The 19,570-nt window shown below is 55.0% G+C and overlaps 1 protein-coding gene across 8 annotated transcripts in view; it reads left to right on the top strand.

The window, feature by feature from the left end:
* Positions 1-19,038, top strand: part of CFAP46 (cilia and flagella associated protein 46) — a 133,828-nt gene extending 114,790 nt beyond the window's left edge. For 4 of the 8 annotated variants that reach the window (XR_012418304.1, XR_012418303.1, XM_074003115.1 and 1 more), the window contains 9 exons: positions 12,297-12,367; positions 12,574-12,634; positions 12,710-12,745; positions 13,066-13,168; positions 14,060-14,172; positions 16,349-16,430; positions 16,650-16,786; positions 16,880-16,960; positions 18,541-19,038. Coding sequence is in view for 5 of the 8 variants with exons in the window: in XM_074003115.1 (XP_073859216.1) it covers positions 12,297-12,367; positions 12,574-12,634; positions 12,710-12,745; positions 13,066-13,168; positions 14,060-14,172; positions 16,349-16,430; positions 16,650-16,786; positions 16,880-16,960; positions 18,541-18,653 (797 nt within the window). In the remaining 3 variants the exon portion in view is untranslated. Of the gene's footprint in view, positions 1-37; positions 673-12,296; positions 12,368-12,573; positions 12,635-12,709; positions 12,746-13,065; positions 13,169-14,059; positions 14,173-16,348; positions 16,431-16,649; positions 16,787-16,879; positions 16,961-18,540 lie in introns of those variants that run through there. The other 4 variants (XM_045361769.3, XR_012418302.1, XM_074003116.1 and 1 more) reach the window with 4 other exon arrangements.
* The last annotated feature ends 532 nt before the right edge of the window (positions 19,039-19,570 follow it).

Raw genomic sequence — 19,570 nt, 5'->3', positions numbered from 1 at the left:
CAAAAAATAATCATCAAATGTTGCAACATTTTTCTAGGCATTTATTCACTCAAAGATATTTATAGGATATAAACACTCACCAATCTGGGCAACATGGCGAGAGTGCATCTCTACAAGAAATTTTAAAATTAGCCGGGCATGGTGGCGTGCACTTGTGGTCCCAGCCACTCAGGAGGCTGGGAGCTGAGATGGCACCACTGCGCTGCAGCCTGGGCAACAGAGTGAGACCCTGTCAAAAATAAAATATGTATGTATATATATAAACACTCAAAACTACTTATAAAATATCTGCTATGTGCCAGTATCCTGGTGCCAACACACAGGGAAGACGAACTTAATGCCATTCTTGCCCCCACAAACATCTGTTCAAAGGAAGAGACCAGATGTGTAGTGAACAGCCAGCCTCTCCATTAATCACTCAGACTGTGGAGAGCAATGAGGGAGAGCACGGATCAGACTGTGGAGAGCAATGAGGGAGAGCGCGGAAGCCCTGGCCTCGGCTGGGATTCGGGGGTGACCGCATTCTGTGACTGAGTGCTGGCTGTGCAGACATGCCCGGTTTGTGAAACTTCCCCAAGCCCTACACTTGTGGTATGTGCAGTTTTCTGCATGTATGTGGCACTTCAATATCAAAATTAAAAATAAATAGATTGGACTTTTACTTCCATCTCAGATGAAGTAACAAGGACCAGATTTGTCCTTCCAGCTGAGACAACTGTAAACCAGAGAAAAACACATGAAATGAGGGTTTCAAACACTGACCGGCCCGTCGTGCAGGACAGGGATCCTTGAAAGAGGGGTTGGCTGGTGAGTGCCACGGCGGCCCCCCCGCCCCCCGGCTCTTACTCCCTGGGGAGTTTCCAGGTCACAACATTGTTGGGGGGGGGGCGGGAAGAGCCCAGGGGTCTCCCCAAGTTGAGGACAGGCAGTTTGGAGTCTGGGGAAACCGACAGCTGCAACGTGCAGGGCGGGACGCCCGGAAGGAGAGAGCTGCAAGGAACGGCCACTCCAAGATCTGCAGAGCCCTCGGCAGGAAGACGGCCGCCGCCTGTGTGCGAGGCCAGGGAAAGAGGCAGCTCTGAAAACGGTGAAAAGACGGATAAACACTTAAAACTCCTTTATTTTCAAAATCTCTTTAAAATGTTTTTGAGCAAAAAGTTTAGAGCAAAGGAAAATAATAATGGTATGGTATGGGGTTTTATAACATAAATGTGAAATGAATAACAGCACCAAAGATGAGAGGGAGGGAATGGAAGCAAAGTATGTAAAGGCTCCATCCTCTAGAGAAAGTGGTATAACATTACTTGAAGATAGACTGTGATAAAGTTATAAACTATACATCCTCAAGTAATCAATAAAAACAAAACAAGAAAAACAAACAACCCCCCCAAGTTTACAGCAAATACGTAATGAAGAAGATGAAATGGAATCATAAGCAGCCCCTTAATCCAAAAAACACAGAAAGAAAGGGAAGAGAGAACAGATAGGAAAAATAAAAAAGAAATAGCAAGATAGTATATTTCAACCCAACCATATCCATAATCACATTAAGTGTCTAAACACCCCCAACTAAAAGAAAAAGATCATCTGATTAAATGAAAATTCAGCATTCATAATACGCTTCCTCCAAGAAACCCACTTTAAATGAAAAGAAAATGGTGAGTTAAAAAGAAAGGATGGAAAAACCATATCTCTTAGTATCCAAAGAAGGTTGGCATGGTGAGATTAAATCAGAAAAAGGTGGAGTTCATCCTGGGAGTGTGACCAGAGCTACAGCGGGCCGTTCCGTAAAGAGGAGGAGGCTAATTCATGAAGAAGGTGTGAAACCTAAATGTCTGTACATTGATTAACATCGTGGCAAAATACACGAGACAAAACCCACAGAGCCACAGAACAGTCAAGACGCACCCAGGGATGGCTGGGGAGGTCAACATCCCTTTCTCAACAGTGATGGAGCAAATATGCATCGAATCAGTAGGGTGTGGAGGATTAAACATGCTAGGCAGCCTCATCTCACGGACGTTTATGTGACATTCCCCCCACGGCAGAAGAATGTACACTTTTTTCACACACACACACGGAACATTTGACGAGATATACCCTAAGTTGAGCATAAAACAAGCCACAAAAATATTAAAGGGTCCAAATTACCCACAGTAGGTTCTCTGACCACAGTGGAGTTAAATTAGAACTTAATAACAGAAATCATGCCTGGAAAACCCCAAACACTTGGAAACTAAACATACTTCTTAAATACCCGTGGATAAAAGAAGACATTAAAAGGGAAATTCAGAAAATATTGTGTTGTGAATGAAGACAAAAACAATTTATCATTACTTGTGGATGCTGCTGACGCGCAAGAAGGGATTTACAGAACTAAGCATGTATATTAGAAAGAAAAAAGGCCACAGAGCAATGACCGCTATTTCTATCTTCAAAAATTAGGAAAAGAAGAACAAATTTAACACAAACATAATCAAGGATGATGAACATAAGAACAGAAATCTGGCCGGGCGCGGTGGCTCACGCCTGTAATCCCAGCGCTTTGGGAGGCCGAGGCGGGCAGATCACAAGGTCAGGAGATCGAGACCACGGTGAAACCCCGTCTCTACTAAAAATACAAAAAATTAGCCGGGCGCGGTTGTGGGCACCTGTAGTCCCAGCTACTCGGGAGGCTGAGGCAGGAGAATGGCGTGAACCCGGGAGGCGGAGCTTGCAGTGAGCCGAGATCGCGCCCCTGCACTCCAGCCTGGGCGACAGAGCGAGACTCCGTCTCAAAAAAAAAAAAAAAAAAAAAGAGAACAGAAATCTATGACACAGGAAACAGAAACACAAACCAAAAGCAAGTTCTTTGAGAAAAATCAATAAAATTAATACACCTCTAGTCAGGTCAGGCAGATCAGGAAAAGACAGAGACACAAATTATCAATATCAAAAATGATAGAAGGAGCATCACTACAGAGTCAAGAGAGGATAAAAAGTAAATAATGAATAAAGCCGTGTCAATAAATTTAACAACCTACATGAAATGGACAAGTTCCTCGAAAGACCCAAGCTTGCATAATCACTCTAGCAGAAAGGGATGGTCTGGATAGGCCTGTATCTATTAAGGTAATAGACAGTTTAGTTTAAAATCTTCCCCCAAAGAAAAAACCTCTACACCCAGAGGATTTCCACACACATCCTCCCACAGCAATTAAAGAGGAGAGACGCTACTTCCCAGCTGATTTTCTGAGGCTGGCATTATCCGGACACAAACCCAGAGAAAGACATTAGGAGGTTTAAAAAAAAGGACCAATATGCCTCATGAATATAGATGCTAATAACATTCTTAACGAAATGTTAGGAAATGGAGCAAAACGTTACAAGGGTTTATATTATGTCCACGTGGATTTTAACCCAGAAATACAAAGGTCATTTAATATTTGAAAAATCAGCCAATGTGATTCACCATATCCATAAGCTAAAAAATAAAGACTATCCGATGATTGCAATAGATGCAGAAAAGCATTTGACAAAACCCAACATCCACTCCGAATATGAGCTCTTAGAAAACGAGGAGGGGAAGGCAAAGGACACCTGCAGAACAGCTGTCCCTGAGTGTCGCAGGTCAGCAGGAGGTTGAGGCCGTCCCCCAAGGCCAGCAGCCAGGCAGGGCCACCCACTGCAGTGTCAGCACCGTGCTGGAGAGGAAAAGCATCTAGATAGTTCTTCTCTGCGGGTGGTCTCATCATCTGTGTAGAAAGTGTGATCTAGTGAGTGATTTTGGCAAGGTTGAAGGATACAAAAGTCAAGGTACAAAAACCAATTGCATTTCTATATAACTAACTATCAGAAATTGAAACTTAAAACACTACCATTGACAATAGCTTCCAAGCCGGGAAATACTTAGGGATACATTTGACAAAAGGTGCAAGACTTTGTACACTCATACTATAAAACATTGCTGGGAGAGATCAAAGAACTAAACAAATGGAGAGAAGCATCAGGCTTTTAGATGAGAAGGCCCAATATTGCCAAGGTGTCAACTTGTCCTAAAGTAATCTGTAGATTCCACACAACTCTAGTCAAAATCTCCACAGGTTTTTTTTTTGTTTTTTTTTTTTTTTTTGTAGAATTTAACAAGTTTATTCTAAAAGTTATATAAAAATGTAAAGGACCTAAAGTAGCCAAAATAGGAGGGCACATGCCACCTGATGTCAGGAGCCCATCACACGGGCGCAGTGTTGACACAGTGGAGCACAGACACGACGGCAGCCGTGTAGACCCGTGGGACGGGGTGGGGAACCAGAAGCGCACCACAGGTGCACAGCCGGGTGGTGGCTGGCGGAGACGACGATGCTGAGCGGAGGAAGGGCATCTCCCTGAGTGGCTGCAGTCCCTGGGCGTTTGTAAAACAAAACACAACAAAAACGAGGCCGCACACCACGCATGAAAATCAACTCAAAATGGATCCGAGACCACAGACGCTCACATTTCTAGCAGAAAACACTGAGGAAAATCTGTGTGACTTTCAGCAAATTTAAGAATTTCCACTCTTTGAAGGATATTGTTAAGAAAATGAAAAGTTACACTAAGACTGGAAGAATCTGATAATAGTAACAAATTTAGACTATATAAAGAACTCTCAAAACTGAATAAGAAAAAAACAACCCTATAAAAGATTTGAACAGATACTTCACCAGAAAAGATTTAGATAGCAAACAAAGTACGATGGAAAGATGGAAAGATGCCTGACATCATTAATTATCAAGGAAATGCAAATGGAAACCACAGTGAAATACCCCTGCACGCCTATTAGAATGGGCGAAACTCACAAGGTCGACCAGAGGACGTGCTGGCGAGGGTGTGGAACTGGAACCCTCGTTCTTGGCTGGGGGGAATGGTGAATGCTGGAGCCACTTTGGAAGACGGTTTGGCAGTTTCTTAACAAGTTAAACGCAGGCCTGTTGTATGCCGCAGTCATTCCACTCCTAGGTATTTACCAAAGAGATAAGGAGACACACGTCCGCAGAAACTCATACAAATGTTTACAGCAGCATTATCTGCAATGGCCTAAACCGGGAAACCACAGCAATGGCCTAAACCGGGAAACCACAGCAATGGCCTAAACCGGGAAACCACAGAAAGGTCCATCACCCACGTGACAGACGCCTGGACACCCAGTGAGCAGATGAGCACATCAGGGTGCGGCCACGTGGTGGGGTCCTGCCTGCCAATGAGGGTCGACCGTCGGTGCCTGGGACAGCGTAGACGGGGCCCAGAGGGATTACGCCGAGGGGTGACCGTCGGTGCCTGGGACAGCGTAGACGGGGCTCACTCGGAAGGATTACGCCGAGGGGGGACTGTCGGTGCCTGGGACAGCGTAGATGGGGCTCACTCGGAAGGATTATGCCAAGGGAAGGAAGCTGGATCCAGGGAGTGCCCGGGGATGGTTTCGTTTTTACAAAAGCCTGGGAAATACAAACTAACGTACAAGTCAGAAGGCAGGTACGTGGCTTCCTGGGGGTGGGGGCTGGGGCTGCGGGAGAAGTTGGGGGAGGGTCGCGGGTGCGGGAGGGAGGTCGCAGGCATTTGGGGAAGATCCCGGGGCTGGGTGTGCCGTGGCCTCTGCTGTGGCCGTGACTCATAGGCGTGCACCGTCCAGTCCTGTCGCACTGCTCACTTTCAGTGCAGGCAGCTCCCTGTGGTCAGCTGAACCTGAGCAATCTAAAATTGGACTCTGTACTCTGGCACTTTGACCCTTCCCGTGACCCCAAGCCCTTGTGGAGTCTCCTGCTTGTGAGTGGAATTTTTTTACATGAAATACAGAAAGAGCAAATTTGCATCGGGGTCACAGAAGCTTGCACAAGGGCACAGGCGTGAAGTGGATCTTTGAAGGAGGCGGTTCAAGGACGGAAGCCCCCAAGGATGGAGGCCCCCAAGGACGGAGGCCCCCACAGGTGCTGTGTTCCAGGGAGGCTCCTCCAGGCCTGCCACAGCAGCCGGCGTGGCAGCTTATAGCTGGTCTCCATCTGATTCTGGCCCACCGGGTGCCCTGTCCGTCTGCAGGCCACTGTCAGCCCCTTCTCGGAACTCTGGCTCGCCCCTCTGGCCGCCCTCCTGCCTTCACCACGTGGACGACGTGTCTGCCCTTCGTGGACATGTCTGCCCTTCGTGGACGTGTCTGCCCTTTGTGGACGTGTCTGCCCTTCGTGGCAGGAGGGCGGCTCCGTGGCCTGGGACTGGGTGGGGCTCAGGCTGTGGAGAGGGTAAGCATGCCAGGTGGAGAGGCAGGGAGGCCGGAGCTGGAGTCAGTTGGCACAGACACGAGGCTCACGGAGGTGTCGGAAACCATTTTTGATAGTGAAGTGTGTCACGTCTCTAGAAAAATGCCCAAATGGAGCACCAGGCAGGAGGCAGGACCTGCTCGCACCCGAGAGCCACCCCTGCTTCCCCAGCCCAGCTCGCCACCCATAGTGCCCACCCTCCTGACTGTACTGCAAAGCCAGGGCCTTTTACAACCTCACCTCCAACATTGGCACCCCAAAATCCTGCAGCCTGGGGTGCCTGTTCTTAAACTCTGCAAATGGCATCTGAAGGCACGCGCTGCGTCCAGCTCCTGCCTGGCTCCGTGGCTGGTCTCTGTGGCTCCAGCTCCTGCCTGGCTCCGTGGCTGGTCTCTGTGGCTCCAGCTCCTGCCTGGCTCCGTGGCTGGTCTCTGTGGCCAGCCATGTTCCACCCTGCACAATTTATCTGCCCCCTGTTACTAGACACCCCATCCGTCTGCATGTCCTGGCGTGCCCGGGAGTCCCAGTCCTTCCGGCTTTTCACCACCCAGCCATTTGTGAAGAGCCCGTTTCGTCTCTCGCCAGTCCTGTGGGGTTATCTGGGTTTTGTTCTTTGAGGTTTGTTGGATTTTCCTGGTATACTTTGGATATAATTTTTATTGTTTGTATCAATGACAAATGTCTTCTCTGTACCTGGTCTTTTCACTCTCTTAAATGTGTCTTTTGATGAACAAAATATTTTAATGTTATTATAATCTAATTTATCAATCTTTTTCTTAATAGCTGGTGCTTTAAGATGTGGCATTTATGGGCATTTACAAATATTAATTATTCCAATCAAAGAACACAGGATATCTTCCCATTTATTTATGTCTCCTTCAACTTCTTTCATCAGTGTCTTACAGTTTCCAAGGCACAGATCTCTCACTTCATAGTTGAATTTATTCCTAAGTATTTTATTCTTTCTGATGCTACTAGAAATAGGGTGGCTTTCGGCCGGGCGCGGTGGCTCAAGCCTGTAATCCCAGCACTTTGGGAGGCCGAGACGGGTGGATCACAAGGTCAGGAGATCGAGACCATCCTGGCTAACACGGTGAAACCCCGTCTCTACTAAAAAAATACAAAAAATTAGCCGGGTGAGGTGGCGGGCGCCTGTAGTCCCAGCTACTCGGGAGGCTGAGGCAGGAGAATGGCGTGAACCCGGGAGGCAGAGCTTGCAGTGAGCTGAGATCCGGCCACTTCACTCCAGCCTGGGCAACAAAGCGAGACTCCCTCTCAAAAAAAAAAAAAAAAGAAAAGAAAAGAAATAAGGTGGTTTTCTTAATTTCTTAATCAGATAGTTCATTGGTAATATATATAAATACTGATTTTTGTATGTTGATTTTGTATCTTGCAACTTTACTTAATTTATTAGTTCTAACAGTTTTCTGGTAGAGTCTTTGAGGTCTTGTATATATAAGAGCTTGTTATCTACAAACAGATAATTTCACATCTTTTTTTCTGATGTGTGTCCTGTCATTTCTCTTTCTTTTTTAAATTTTTTTTAAATTTCTTTTTGAGATGGAGTCTCGCCCTGTTGCCCAGGCTGGAGTGCAGTGGCGTGATCTCAGCTCACTGCAACCTCCGCCTCCTGAGTTCAAGCAATTCTCCTGCCTCAGCCTCCCAAGTAGCTGGGATTACAGGTGCACGCCACCATACCCAGCTAATGTTTGTAATTTTAGTAGAGACAGGGTTTCCCCATGTTGGTCAGGCTGGTCTCAAACTCCTGGCCTCAGGTGATCCACCCACCTCGGCCTCCCAAAGTGTTGGGATTACAGGCGTGAACCACCGCGCCTGGCCTGTTATTTCTCTTTCTTTCCTGACTGCTCCAGCGGGGACCTCCAGCGCTGTTTAAACAGAAGTTTAAAAGAAGTGTCAAGAGTGGGCTTCCGGCCGGGCGCGGTGGCTCAAGCCTGTAATCCCAGCACTTTGGGAGGCCGAGATGGGCGGATCACGAGGTCAGGAGATCGAGACCATCCTGGCTGACACAGTGAAACCCCGTCTCTACTAAAAAATACAAAAAAACTAGCCGGGCGAGGTGGCGGGTGCCTGTAGTCCCAGCTACTCGGGAGGCTGAGGCAGGAGAATGGCGTGAACCCGGGAGGCGGAGCTTGCAGTGAGCCAAGATCACGCCACTGCACTCCAGCCTGGGCGGCAGAGCGAGACTCTGTCTCAAAAAAAAAAAAAAAAAAAAAAAAAAAAAAAGAGTGGGCTTCCTTGCCTTGTTTCTGATCTGAGGTGAAAGCTTTGTGCTTTTCACTATTAGCTGTGGTTTGTCATTAGGTGTGTTTGGGATTTTTAAATCTTTCTTCACCTCATGATCATGAAAATATTCTCCAACGACATCCTCTAAATGCATTTCTCGTTTCCCACCTTTCACGTTTCCACCTAACTGCCATCTGAGATGGACTCTGTGGAGCGGGAGGTGGAGTTTAAGGTTTTCTTCTCTGAGGGGATCCAGCTGTCTGTGCATCGCTTATTGAAACATCCTTCCCGGTGCAGCCACCACCATCGTGGCAGGGGCAGAACAGGAAAGCAGCAGCCGGACTAGACACTCTAACAACAGTGTGGCACGGGCCGCCCAGGGGTGCCCACGGCCCAGCCCCGGTGCCTGTGAGCCTGTGACGTCGCATGGTCCTGGGGCTTTGCAGATACGATTCCAGACTTGAGGTGGGAGACGATCCTGCGGATATGGGAGGGCCCAGGTGATGACAAAGCCCTCACACGAGAGAAGCAGGAAGGCCAGAGAAAGAGCTTGGGGGCTGCGCTGCCGAGGGTGAGGATGGAGAGCATGGCCGGGAGCCAGGAACGGATTCTCCCTGGGAGCCTCCAGGAAGAGGGTGGCCGGGCCGGTGCGCCATTGTGAGCCGGTGAACCCCATTCGGACCTCTGATTCCCAGAACCATCAGACAGGAAGCGGTGCCACGTTTAGCCCCCGTTTTGTAGTAATTGGTTAATGGCAGCCACAGAAACTAACAGAACCCTCACCACAGAGTAACTGAAAATCGGGCTGCCGGTGATCTAAGTCTTTTTGAAATGCATTACCCAGCGGCCACAAAAGGAAGAGATAGGCTGAGCCTTGAGTGTCCTCAGCCGCGAACCGCTGAGTCTGGGGCGCCGCCAGGTGTGGCCGCACCGCGTGGTAAAACGCTAAGGGCACCACCAGAGAGCTGGTGTGCAAACTCCCAAAGAATAGAGAAGGAAGAATGAATGAGGAAGACGAATGAGCCAGTTACCTCAATCAAGGCATCCAACAGCCAGTAATGGAGAAACACGTAGAAAACCAGGACAAATAAAAATAAAACAGTAAGATGGTAGAAGTTGGCCAGTTTATGTTGTATATCAGAAAAAGTAAATTGGCCAACCCTGCTAACGAGACGACGGGAGATAAGAGGATGCAGCTGCATGCCCTTTGCAGGAACCCACCCATCGCAAGTGACCCCCACGTGATAAACCAAGAGAAGCGAAAATGAGTAAATATTTAAGAGTAACCCGGAGGGCTGGTGTCTGACTCTCAAGGGAAACAGACCTCAGAGCCAGGCATTATTAGGGACATGGACACCATGAGAATCAAAGGTTCACCTCCTCAGAGACATGAAATAGCCTCCAAATACAAGAAGCAATAAAAAGTAGAAACTGCGGGGTGTGGCCGTTGACCAGCCCCGACGCTGGGAGATCTTACCGTGCCTGGATTACTGACGGGTCTGACAGACAAAGCAAAAAGAGGGGATTCGGGGTGACGTAATTAACAATCTTGGCTTAATAGAGACATGAAACTCTGTGCCTCAAAAGTGGCGATTTGCAATCTTTTCAACTACGCTGGGAATAATCACAAAATTGAGAAGCAGATCCTACCGTGTCTCAGACGCCGGCAGACGGCCCACACCTGAGGCCAGTGTGAGGAGGGCGGAAAGCAGTTCTCCAAGGCAGACTTTTTTCCATCCTCGCACACTTGAATATTCAAGACCACACTTCTAAATATCTCATGGGACTCAGAAGAAATGAAATGATCATGGAAATGTCAAAAACTAGCGAGACGTTGCTAAACGTAACTTAGAAGGTGTTGCAGCTGTAAATGTCAATGTTAGAATAGGAAAAGCACCAGGAATTCAGAAGCTCAGCACCTGATTTAAGAAGCCGGGCGCGGTGGCTCAAGCCTGTAATCCCAGCACTTTGGGAGGCCGAGACGGGCGGATCACGAGGTCCGGAGATCGAGACCATCCTGGCTAACACGGTGAAACCCCGTCTCTACTAAAATACAAAAAACTAGCCGGGCGAGGTGGCGGCACCTGTAGTCCCAGCTACTCGGGAGGCTGAGGCAGGAGAATGACGTGAACCCGGGAGGCGGAGCTTGCAGTGAGCCGAGATGGTGCCGCTCACTCCAGCCTGGGGAACAGAGCGAGACTCCGTCTCAAAAAAAGAAGAAGTCAGAGCAAGGAGGCAGAATAATCTCAGGGTGAGCAGAGGAGCACGTGCAGAAAGCAGCCAAGATGACGCCGAGGAAACAGAGATGCCACAGAGAAGAGCAGCCAAGAAAGCCGGAAACGGAAGGAGACACAGCCCTGACGACGCACCAGAGGCGACCAGAGAACGTGGAAGTCTCCAAGCAACTTTGAACCAATGTAGCAAAACCCCTGGGCAGCAAGGACGAAATACTAGGAGAAAACACTTTGAGATGCCAGGAAGAAAGCAAACCTGAAGAGTCTCATAACCAATAAAAAAGCACATCGATGGATTTAAGTCTGCCCAGAAAAAATATATCCTTTTCTCCATGTTTCCACTGAATTCTGCCAGACTGTCAAGAAACAATCATGTCAGCATTAGATAAATCTCCCCAGTATCAGAAAAAGTAGACAGCTCCTCCCATCCTTCCCTAGGCCAGCCTAACTCCTCCCAGATGCTCCAGAACGGCACAAAAAAATGCATAAAAAGATAAGCTGTCAACACTCAGTTTAGCCTTTTCACTCCCCTTCTTCCCACTTCCTGACGGGGTCTCGCTCTGTCACCCAGGCTGGAGTGCGGTGACACAATCACAGCTCACTGCAGCCTCCACCTCCTGGGCTCAAGCCATCCTCCCACCTCGGCCTCCCGAATAGCCTGGATTACAGATGCAGGACGCCATTCCCGGCTAGGTGTTTTTTAGAAACAGGAGCTAACTCTGTTGCCCAGGTTGGTCTCGAACTCCTGGGCTCAAGCGATCCTCCCACCTCGACCTCCCAAAACACTGGGATTACAGGCGTGAGACACTGTGCCCGGCCCCAGTTTAACCTTAAAACGCTACAGGTGTCCTAGAAGAACAGTCGTGTGAGCATTTCAGTCAGCGCAGGGTGAAAGCATTTGATAAAACGCACACATTTACTTTGTGAGCCAGGAACCGAACGCAATGCCCCATCCTGATAAAGAAATCCATCAAAAGCTAGAGAGAGCCTCCTTCTTAATGGGCTCCCTTAGAAGCAGCCTCTCTGAAGGGGGTGAAGCATTGAGCCCCATCCGTGCGTCCATTCTGCTGTCTGCTGGAGGCCCCAACATAGGCACACAGAAAGGAAAGAAAAGACGGGGCACAAACAGGAGGGAAGTGGCCATCCTTCCCAGGCACACGGCTGTCTATGCAGAGCCTGCAAAAGAAAGTGTTCGTGTAGAAAGGGGCCAGTTGTAAATCCCTGTACAGAAGGCCCTGGAACCGGTGAGGGGCCCAGGCACGGCAGGCACACTGGTGAGTGCCCAGTGGGGTGTGTGAATGGTAGCCAGGTGGGCCTTGGAGCCTTTCGAGAGTGGTTCTTCCTTGAGGGCTTTCCCCAACCCCGTGAACCTTTGCATTTCAGAAGTTATTGCCTTGTCAACTTCACAAAAATTAAAATTGCTTGTTTTCACAACTTGTGTTTTTTCATTGAAGTGAAATTTGCATAACATGAAATTAACCGACAGTGTGGCCGGACGGCTGCCTCGAGCTGCTGCCAAACATCCCTGCCTCTTTCTTGTCTTCAACAGAAGGTGGCGTGAAAAAGGAGGGGAGAAGCAGAGACCCCAAAAAGAGAAGCCTAGTGAAGAAGGGCAGGAAGGTAGGTGGGGGTCTGTGGTGGGGGATCGGGCTGGTGGGCACAGCTGGAGGTCGGGCTCGGGCCCCTGCACCTGGCGTGACCTGCTCTGTGGGCACAGCTGGAGGTCGGGCTCGGGCCCCTGCACCTGGCGTGACCTGCTCTGTGGGCACAGCTGGCGGTTGGGCTCGGGCCCCTGCACCTGTCGTGACCCTGCTCTGTGGTTGCAGGGCAGCGTCCCCCGGACCATCCCCGCTGACTGCATCATAGTCGACTCCGACAACTTCAAGTGTATCCTTTGATAAGCTCCAGTGGGGGGACCGAGACCCCACCCTGTGCTCCCATTTCTCCTTGACCAGGACCCAGTCATCGTGGACCCATACGAGGAGGCCCAGGGCCCAGGTGGGTGCTCCACAGGGCTCCCTGTTCAGGCACACGCCAGCCTCAGGCCTCCTGCCACCCTGCAGTCATGGGCAGCAGCTGGTGCCCCACTCCTCGAGGCTCCAAAATCTGCACATGTGCTTGCCCTGTGTTGGCTTTAAATATTTTAATTTGTTGGGGTTTTCTCTCTGGCTGGCCTGGTTCTACCATCACCCCACAGGGCATGGCAGGGCACTGACACATCCACCTGCATTCACCGTGACCCCTCCCCAGGGCCCCGGCCCTGCACACGTGTGTCTGATGAAGTACCATGGTCTGTATCCACCCCGTTCTCCTTGCAGAAATGCTGACTCCTGTCTCCATCACCCAAGACATTTTGGAAAGATTCCAAGACACATTCACTTCGCGATGGGTGGGACATCTGGGAAGCAAGCACTTTCCCAGGTTCGGATCTGGGCTCCCAGGAGTCGTTTACAGTGTGGCAGGTCTCGAGGGTCCAGCGGGGAGCCACTGCCCCCCACCCCCAGCTCCCTGGGTCTGCCCCGCAAGTCCCACCAGGTACAGCAGGCGATGCTGAGACAGACCCAGCTCCTTGAGTCCTCACAGAGACTGGGCGAGGGGTACTGTCCCCACTTTACAGATGGCAACCTGGGGCCCCCAGGGTCACCGATAGCACGTGGTCCAGCAGCAGGGGCTGCCTCTTCACCACCAGCACTGCAGCCCCTCCAGAGACCACTTGCAGACTCTGCCCCCCAGATGCCCTCGGGGTTCTGTGGTCCAGAGGTGTCCACAAGCAGCTAGCAAGGAACCAGAGCAACCAGGGAGAGCCACGGGTGGGAGGGGTCGCTCTATGTCACAGGCTCCATGCCAGGGGCGAGGCTGCAGGGGCAGGTGTGTGCAGAGGCAGGTGCGTGCAGGGGCAGGTGTGTGCAGAGGGGGGCGCTGCAGGGGCAGGGCTGGGGTCCTGTATGGAAGGAGGGAACCCGGGTTTGGCCACTGTCTCCCTGGAGTACTGGGGGTGCCTTGACCTCCACGTGCTGGGCCATTGGGAAAGCCCTCACACTTCCCGCAGCCAGCCCCGCCCGGGGAGGGTGTTCATTCCAGCACAGAAGTCAGTGCTCGTGGGGGGTCCCCTTGACTAGGCTCCGACGGAACCCCTGTGATCGGAGCACAGAGGAGGGAGGCGTGGGCATTGGGAACAAGAAAGAAAGTTCAGTTGAACGCACAAGTGGGACAGGCGTGGACCACACAGGATGTGGCCTGCTTTAAAAACCCACGGTGGGGTCTGGCGTAGGTGCCTGGGCACTGTTGACCCACGCTCTCCTCTCTCTGCAGCCAGGCCCAGTGGGAGCAGGCCCTGGGCAGCTGCAACGGCTTCTTCTTCTATGGGATGGAGAGCTTCCTGTCCCATATATTAGTGGAGAGATTGGTCGCCATGAACTTGCAAGGTGAGAGGGGTCCTCTTGGCACCCCTTCCCCTGGGGGCACAGCACAAATCCACCTGAGGACAAAGCAGGGCCACTGTAACCTGCTGGTGCTGCCCCCCACCCTCTGCGGCCGCAGCCCCCACCTGCCCCCACCCTCTGCGGCCGCAGTCCCCACCTGCACCCCCACCCTCTGCGGCCGCAGCCCCCTCCTGCCCCCACCCTCTGCGGCCGCAGCCCCCACCTGCCCCCACCCTCTGCGGCCGCAGCCCCCACCTGCCCCCACCCTCTGCGGCCGCAGCCCCCACCTGCCCCCACCCTCTGCGGCCGCAGCCCCCACCTGCCCCCACCCTCTGCGGCCGCAGCCCCCTCCTGCCCCCACCCTCTGCGGCCGCAGCCCCCTCCTGCCCCCACCCTCTGCGGCCGCAGCCCCCTCCTGCCCCCACCCTCTGCGGCCGCAGCCCCCTCCTGCCCCCACCCTCTGCGGCCGCAGCCCCCTCCTGCCCCCACCCTCTGCGGCCGCAGCCCCCTCCTGCCCCCACCCTCTGTGGCCGCAGCCCCTCCTGTCTGCAGGTGGACGACCTCTGCTCACCCCTGCTCCCCCTGCCTGGCCCACACCACACAGACGTGGAAGCCACAGGAGCTTCTGGCCTTCCCGTCCTTCATTTCTGAGTGCCCCCACTCCGCCCAGCGCGGCTTTTCAGACCTGGCAGGCCAGGAGTCAGTGCCGGGCCCAGGAGCCCAGGAAGGCTGGGGTGGGCAATTCAGGACCTCACTGGTCACAGCCCCTCCCTCAGGGCCCCGCTAGTCTAATCATAGGCACTTGGGACCTTGCCTTCCCCTTCACTGTCCACCAGCCGTGGAGGGGCTGCCAGGTGTGGTCGGGCTGTGCCCGGCACAGTGACACCCCAGCCAGCTCCAGCACAAGGGGGCTTTTGGCAGGAGGTGGGGATGGCACAGCAGGCTGGGGGCATGGCATGAGCAGAGCACATGCGTGGGGGCACATCACCCCGTCACACGCCACGGCCCGAGGGTGGCGCTGATGGAGACAGCAGGCGCGGCCACTCCACACTGCAGGCTGAGCGGTCAGGAGACAGGCGTGGCTCAGCCCTGTGCCAAGGCCACCACTCAGCTCCTGTGGCTGCAGCCCCACCGGGATGCCCCCTCTGGATGCCCCCTCTGCGGGGCCGGCCCACTCGCTGTGACTTTCTCTGGTGGGGTTGCTGATGACCCCGCTGTGCGGGGTTGACGGGAGCCCTTCAGGGATCCGGGAGGCGCTGTGCCCCCCATGAGGTATGTGGGCCCGTTGATGGAGCAGAGCAGGTGTGTGGACACTCGTCCCGTGGCACCTGGCACCTGGGGCCTGCACTTGGGTGGGGCCAAGCAGGACCCCCACTCTGCTCTGCAAGCCTGGGCCTTGGCCTCAGAGGTGCCAGAGCCCATCCTAGGTGGAGCTAGAAACGGGCGTCTTTGAAAGTTTAACTCCAAGCGAGGCAGTGAGTGAAGCAGAAGAGGCCTCGCCAGGCTCCCCCGACTCCCCGGCAGCCTCGGCCTCGCGCAGCTGGGGGTCCTTTCAGCAGGAACGGCCGGGCTGCCGGTGGAAGTGGGCAGCCATCCCCTGGCACCCACAGGGCTCGCAGCAGGCACGCCCAGGGTTGCACTGGTCCCCGGTCCCTGCTTCCATGGAGGCCCCAGGCCAGGGTGACCAACCCATCCCCAGTGCCCAGGACTCCCCTGCATCCCAGGAGCCTCCCATGTCTCCACCACACAGGGACACGTGGCCCCTCACATCGGCCCCCAGTCAGTGCTGCCCCCCAGCCGCCCGTCCTTCCGTCCTTGGGGAGGGCTCCACCTCATACACCTCATTCATGTGGGGTGCCAGGGTGTCCAGGCATGGTGCAGGCGCCGAGGAAGCTGGGGGGCCCAGGTGGGCTTCCCACACTTCCTGTTGCCCAGCACAATCACCTGGAGGAGGCTGTGAAGGGCCTGGGCTCCTGAGGCTGGCCAGGTCCACTGTGGCCAGGGGGTCCTTGCAAAGAACCTGACGGTCATGAGGTCAGAGCCTGGAACTGAGGGGCCAGCGTGCCATGCCCTATCGTGCCCTGGGGGTGCAGGCCCCACTCGCCCACACCCCCACCCCCGCTCCCCGTGTCGGGCCAAGGCTGCTGAGCTGCCCTTCCCACCCTTCCCATCCCGGCAGAGTGCCAGGTGGCGGTCCTGCTGGACCTGGCGCGGTCCTACCAGAGCTTGAGGCGGCACATGGAGACCGTGGAGCACAGGAGGTGTCTGGCTGCTCGGAGTGGGTGGGCGGGGGTGCTGAGGATGGAGAGGTCAGATGAGCGTGGGACCCACGAGGGAGCAGGGGCCTGCGGGGGCGGGTTTCAAGAACGGCGAGAGCTGTCGGGGCGCACATGCGTTCCAGCAATTGGTGAGGTGTGCATGGGGAGGGGGCGACTCGGCTGGGCCCCTGGCGCCAGCCCACGGGAGCCGGGTCTCCACAGCGCCTCACAACTGTCCCTGGAGGAGCCCGTCGAGGCGGCCATCCTGCTGAGCCTGGTGGGTGTCAAGAGCATCCTGGCAAACCAGTGGCCGACGCTGCTGCAGGACAACGCGCTGCGGGCCAGCGTGCTGTGGGAAAGTGCGTGGGCCCCGGGCACCCGGGCCTGTCCCGTACCCCTTCAGCAAGGCTGCCAGGTGTCCATGCCTGCCTGAGGGGACGCTTCTCTCCCAGATCTGTTGGCCGTCGGGAAGCCGGTTGGAGAAACGGTGCGCCTCCTTCAGAAAATGACTGGCGAAGAGGCCATGAACCAAGGTAGGGGAGGGGCGGCCTGCACCCCGCAGCCTTCAGCACCCTCTGTAGCCGCTGCCCGTGGGGCATGTGCACCCCACAGCCCTGCGGGGACAGGTGTCTCCGCTTCTCCGTGGGGAACTGGGACTCCCGACGTTAACTAGGAGCCGGAAAGGGGGAGGGCTTGTTCTTGCCTGGAAGTTGCCGGCGTCTTTGCACTGCCCAGCCCCCCACGGTGGCAGCGATGGCCTCGGCAGCGATGGCCCACAACGCCACGTGGCTCCAGAGCCCAGGCACCCCCTCGGCAGCGACGGCCCACAACGCCACGTGGCTCCAGAACCCAGAGGGAGAGCATCGCGCTCGTCAGACAGCTGATTCCTCGCTGACAGCTCCAGTCACACAATCCCCTCGAGCCCAGGGCTCTCTGGGAACCGGTGGGAAATCCAGGAGGCAGCTGTGCCTGGCCCCTCCCCAAGCAAGGACTCGCAGGGGCCGACAGCCTGCACCACAGTGCCCAACGGCCTCTGGATATGGCCAGGAGTCCCAGCCCAGGAAGAGGCCTCCCAGAAGAGGAATGCGTGGGTTGAGGGGTGTGTCCCGTTGGCCCCCAGGAGAGCAGGCTGCCTCTCACATGGCACCCAGCGCCCATCTGTCTCTCGGCCTCACAGGGCAAAAGTCGGGAAGGGGCACGGGACATGGTCTGTTCTCAAACATGGACGGGTGGAGCCCCACCCAGCCATCCTTCAGAGTCAGCCAAACCCTCCAGCCACGGTGAGGCGGGAGGAGCCACAGAGGAGCTTTCCGGGACCCTGCGTTGAGGCGCCCAGCAGTGCACGGAAGGGGTGGTCTGCCCGGACTAAGAAGGCTTCCCACAAGGCCTTCAGTATCCACCGCTCACCAGGAGTTTATCGTGTAAAGAGCACGTGGTCCACGGTCCGGGGATGCCGGACCCAGGGATCCCTGCTTGTCGGAGGAGGGAGGGAGCGAGGGGCAGGAGGAAGGCGGACGGAACCCACACTCATCCCTGCAAACGCAGAGCAGGGCGCAGACACGGATGCCGCAGACACGGATGCTGCAGACACGGATGCCGCGGTGGTGTGGCTGGTGTGAGGCCCACACGGTGCTCTGCAGGGGAATCGGGGAAGGGCAGAGCCAGGCCGGCTGTTCAGCTGCTGCTGCTCAGTGGTGACCTGCAAGTTCTGGTCCCTGCAATGCAGGCATGAGCCCGGGTGACTGACACTGTTCAAAAGGGGCAGAGGACGCTGCTCCCTGCAAGGCAACCCTGCTAAGGCCGCAGCCACACCCTAGATGGGCGCCCCCCGAGCAGAGCAGCTCGCCTGGCCGAGGGGTAGCGGGGGGGCATTGGGCTTCGGGTTAGGAGGTCCAGTCCTGGTGCCATCACCCGGCTGTGCGGGCCTGGACACCTCGGTGCGGGAGGGGTGCGGGTGGTGGGGGCACCTGGGAGGCCTGGCGAATGGCAGTGTGTTCCCCACAGCGCCCTCAGTCGGAGTAGCCACCGCTCCCCGCGCCTGTGCCTTGGCCCTCACCGGGCTGGATATCCTGCGGGGCCTCAGGGTTCACAGCTCCCGCCCCTTTCTCCACAGACGAGGCTTCTCAGACCTTGAAGGACAAGCTGCCACTGCTCCAGAGCTCTGAGCTCCTTCCCACCACGCTCAACTTGGTCCTGTACGGGCTGCCGCACCATGCCATTGGCTAGCACAGGCCTGGACCTGCATCCCGTCAGCTGCTGTGGCCCTAGCACCTGCCTCTGCCCTTGGCCCTGCCTCTCTGCCAACCCATCCCCACCTCCTGGCTCCCATCCCCAGCTCCCAGCTCTCTCTCCCCTTCCTGGGCCTCTCCCCAGCCCTCAGTGCAGCCTCAGCCAGAGATCCTTCCCCAGTGACTTCCGGCAAAACCGCCTTTCCCTGGGGTGAGGCACCCCCGGCAGGGCCTCCAGGTGCCCGGTGCACGGCTCAGAGCCCCAGCAGACGGAGCCTCTCAGCGCTGCACCGGGCACTAGTGCTGAGTTGCTCAGACCAGAAGCACTGTTTGGACTGTGAGCCTGTTTTTGATTTGAGTGTTTCAGTGAACAACAAAAGCCAGTCTCTGTGTGTGGTGTCTGTGACTTGAGGCTCCGGGTGGGGGGCTCCTGGCCCAGCACCTTCTGGGACGCTGGCCCGCGAGAAATGCGCCCCCTGAACCCAGCAGCTTTCCAGTGTGGAGGTGTGGGTGGGGCTCACTCCAGCCCAGGCCACAGTCCCTGCACATGTGCAGGGCCCCTCAGAAGGAACCTTCCAGAACAAGGAGGCTCGTGGCGGGGCGGGGGGTCTGTGCCAGCGAGCACCATGCAGAGCTTCTCATGAGGAGATGCTTTTCTTTCGCGCACACTCCTGGTGGGCTGCTGCATCCAGGGGCTCCTGGGGGTCCGCGCACACTCCTGGTGGGCTGCTGCGTCCAGGGGCTCCTGGGGGTCCGCACACACTCCTGGTGGCTGCTGCGTCCAGGGGCTCCTGGGGGTCCGCGCACACTCCTGGTGGCTGCTGCGTCCAGGGGCTCCTGGGGGTCCGCGCACACTCCTGGTGGGCTGCTGCGTCCAGGGGCTCCTGGGGGTCCGCGCACACTCCTGGTGGCTGC

The sequence above is a fragment of the Macaca fascicularis genome, chromosome 9 (assembly GCF_037993035.2).
Source record: "Macaca fascicularis isolate 582-1 chromosome 9, T2T-MFA8v1.1".
Lineage (NCBI taxonomy): Eukaryota > Metazoa > Chordata > Mammalia > Primates > Cercopithecidae > Macaca > Macaca fascicularis.
The sequence above is the reverse complement of the archived record's forward strand: the minus strand, read 5'-3'. Positions and strand labels throughout refer to the sequence as shown.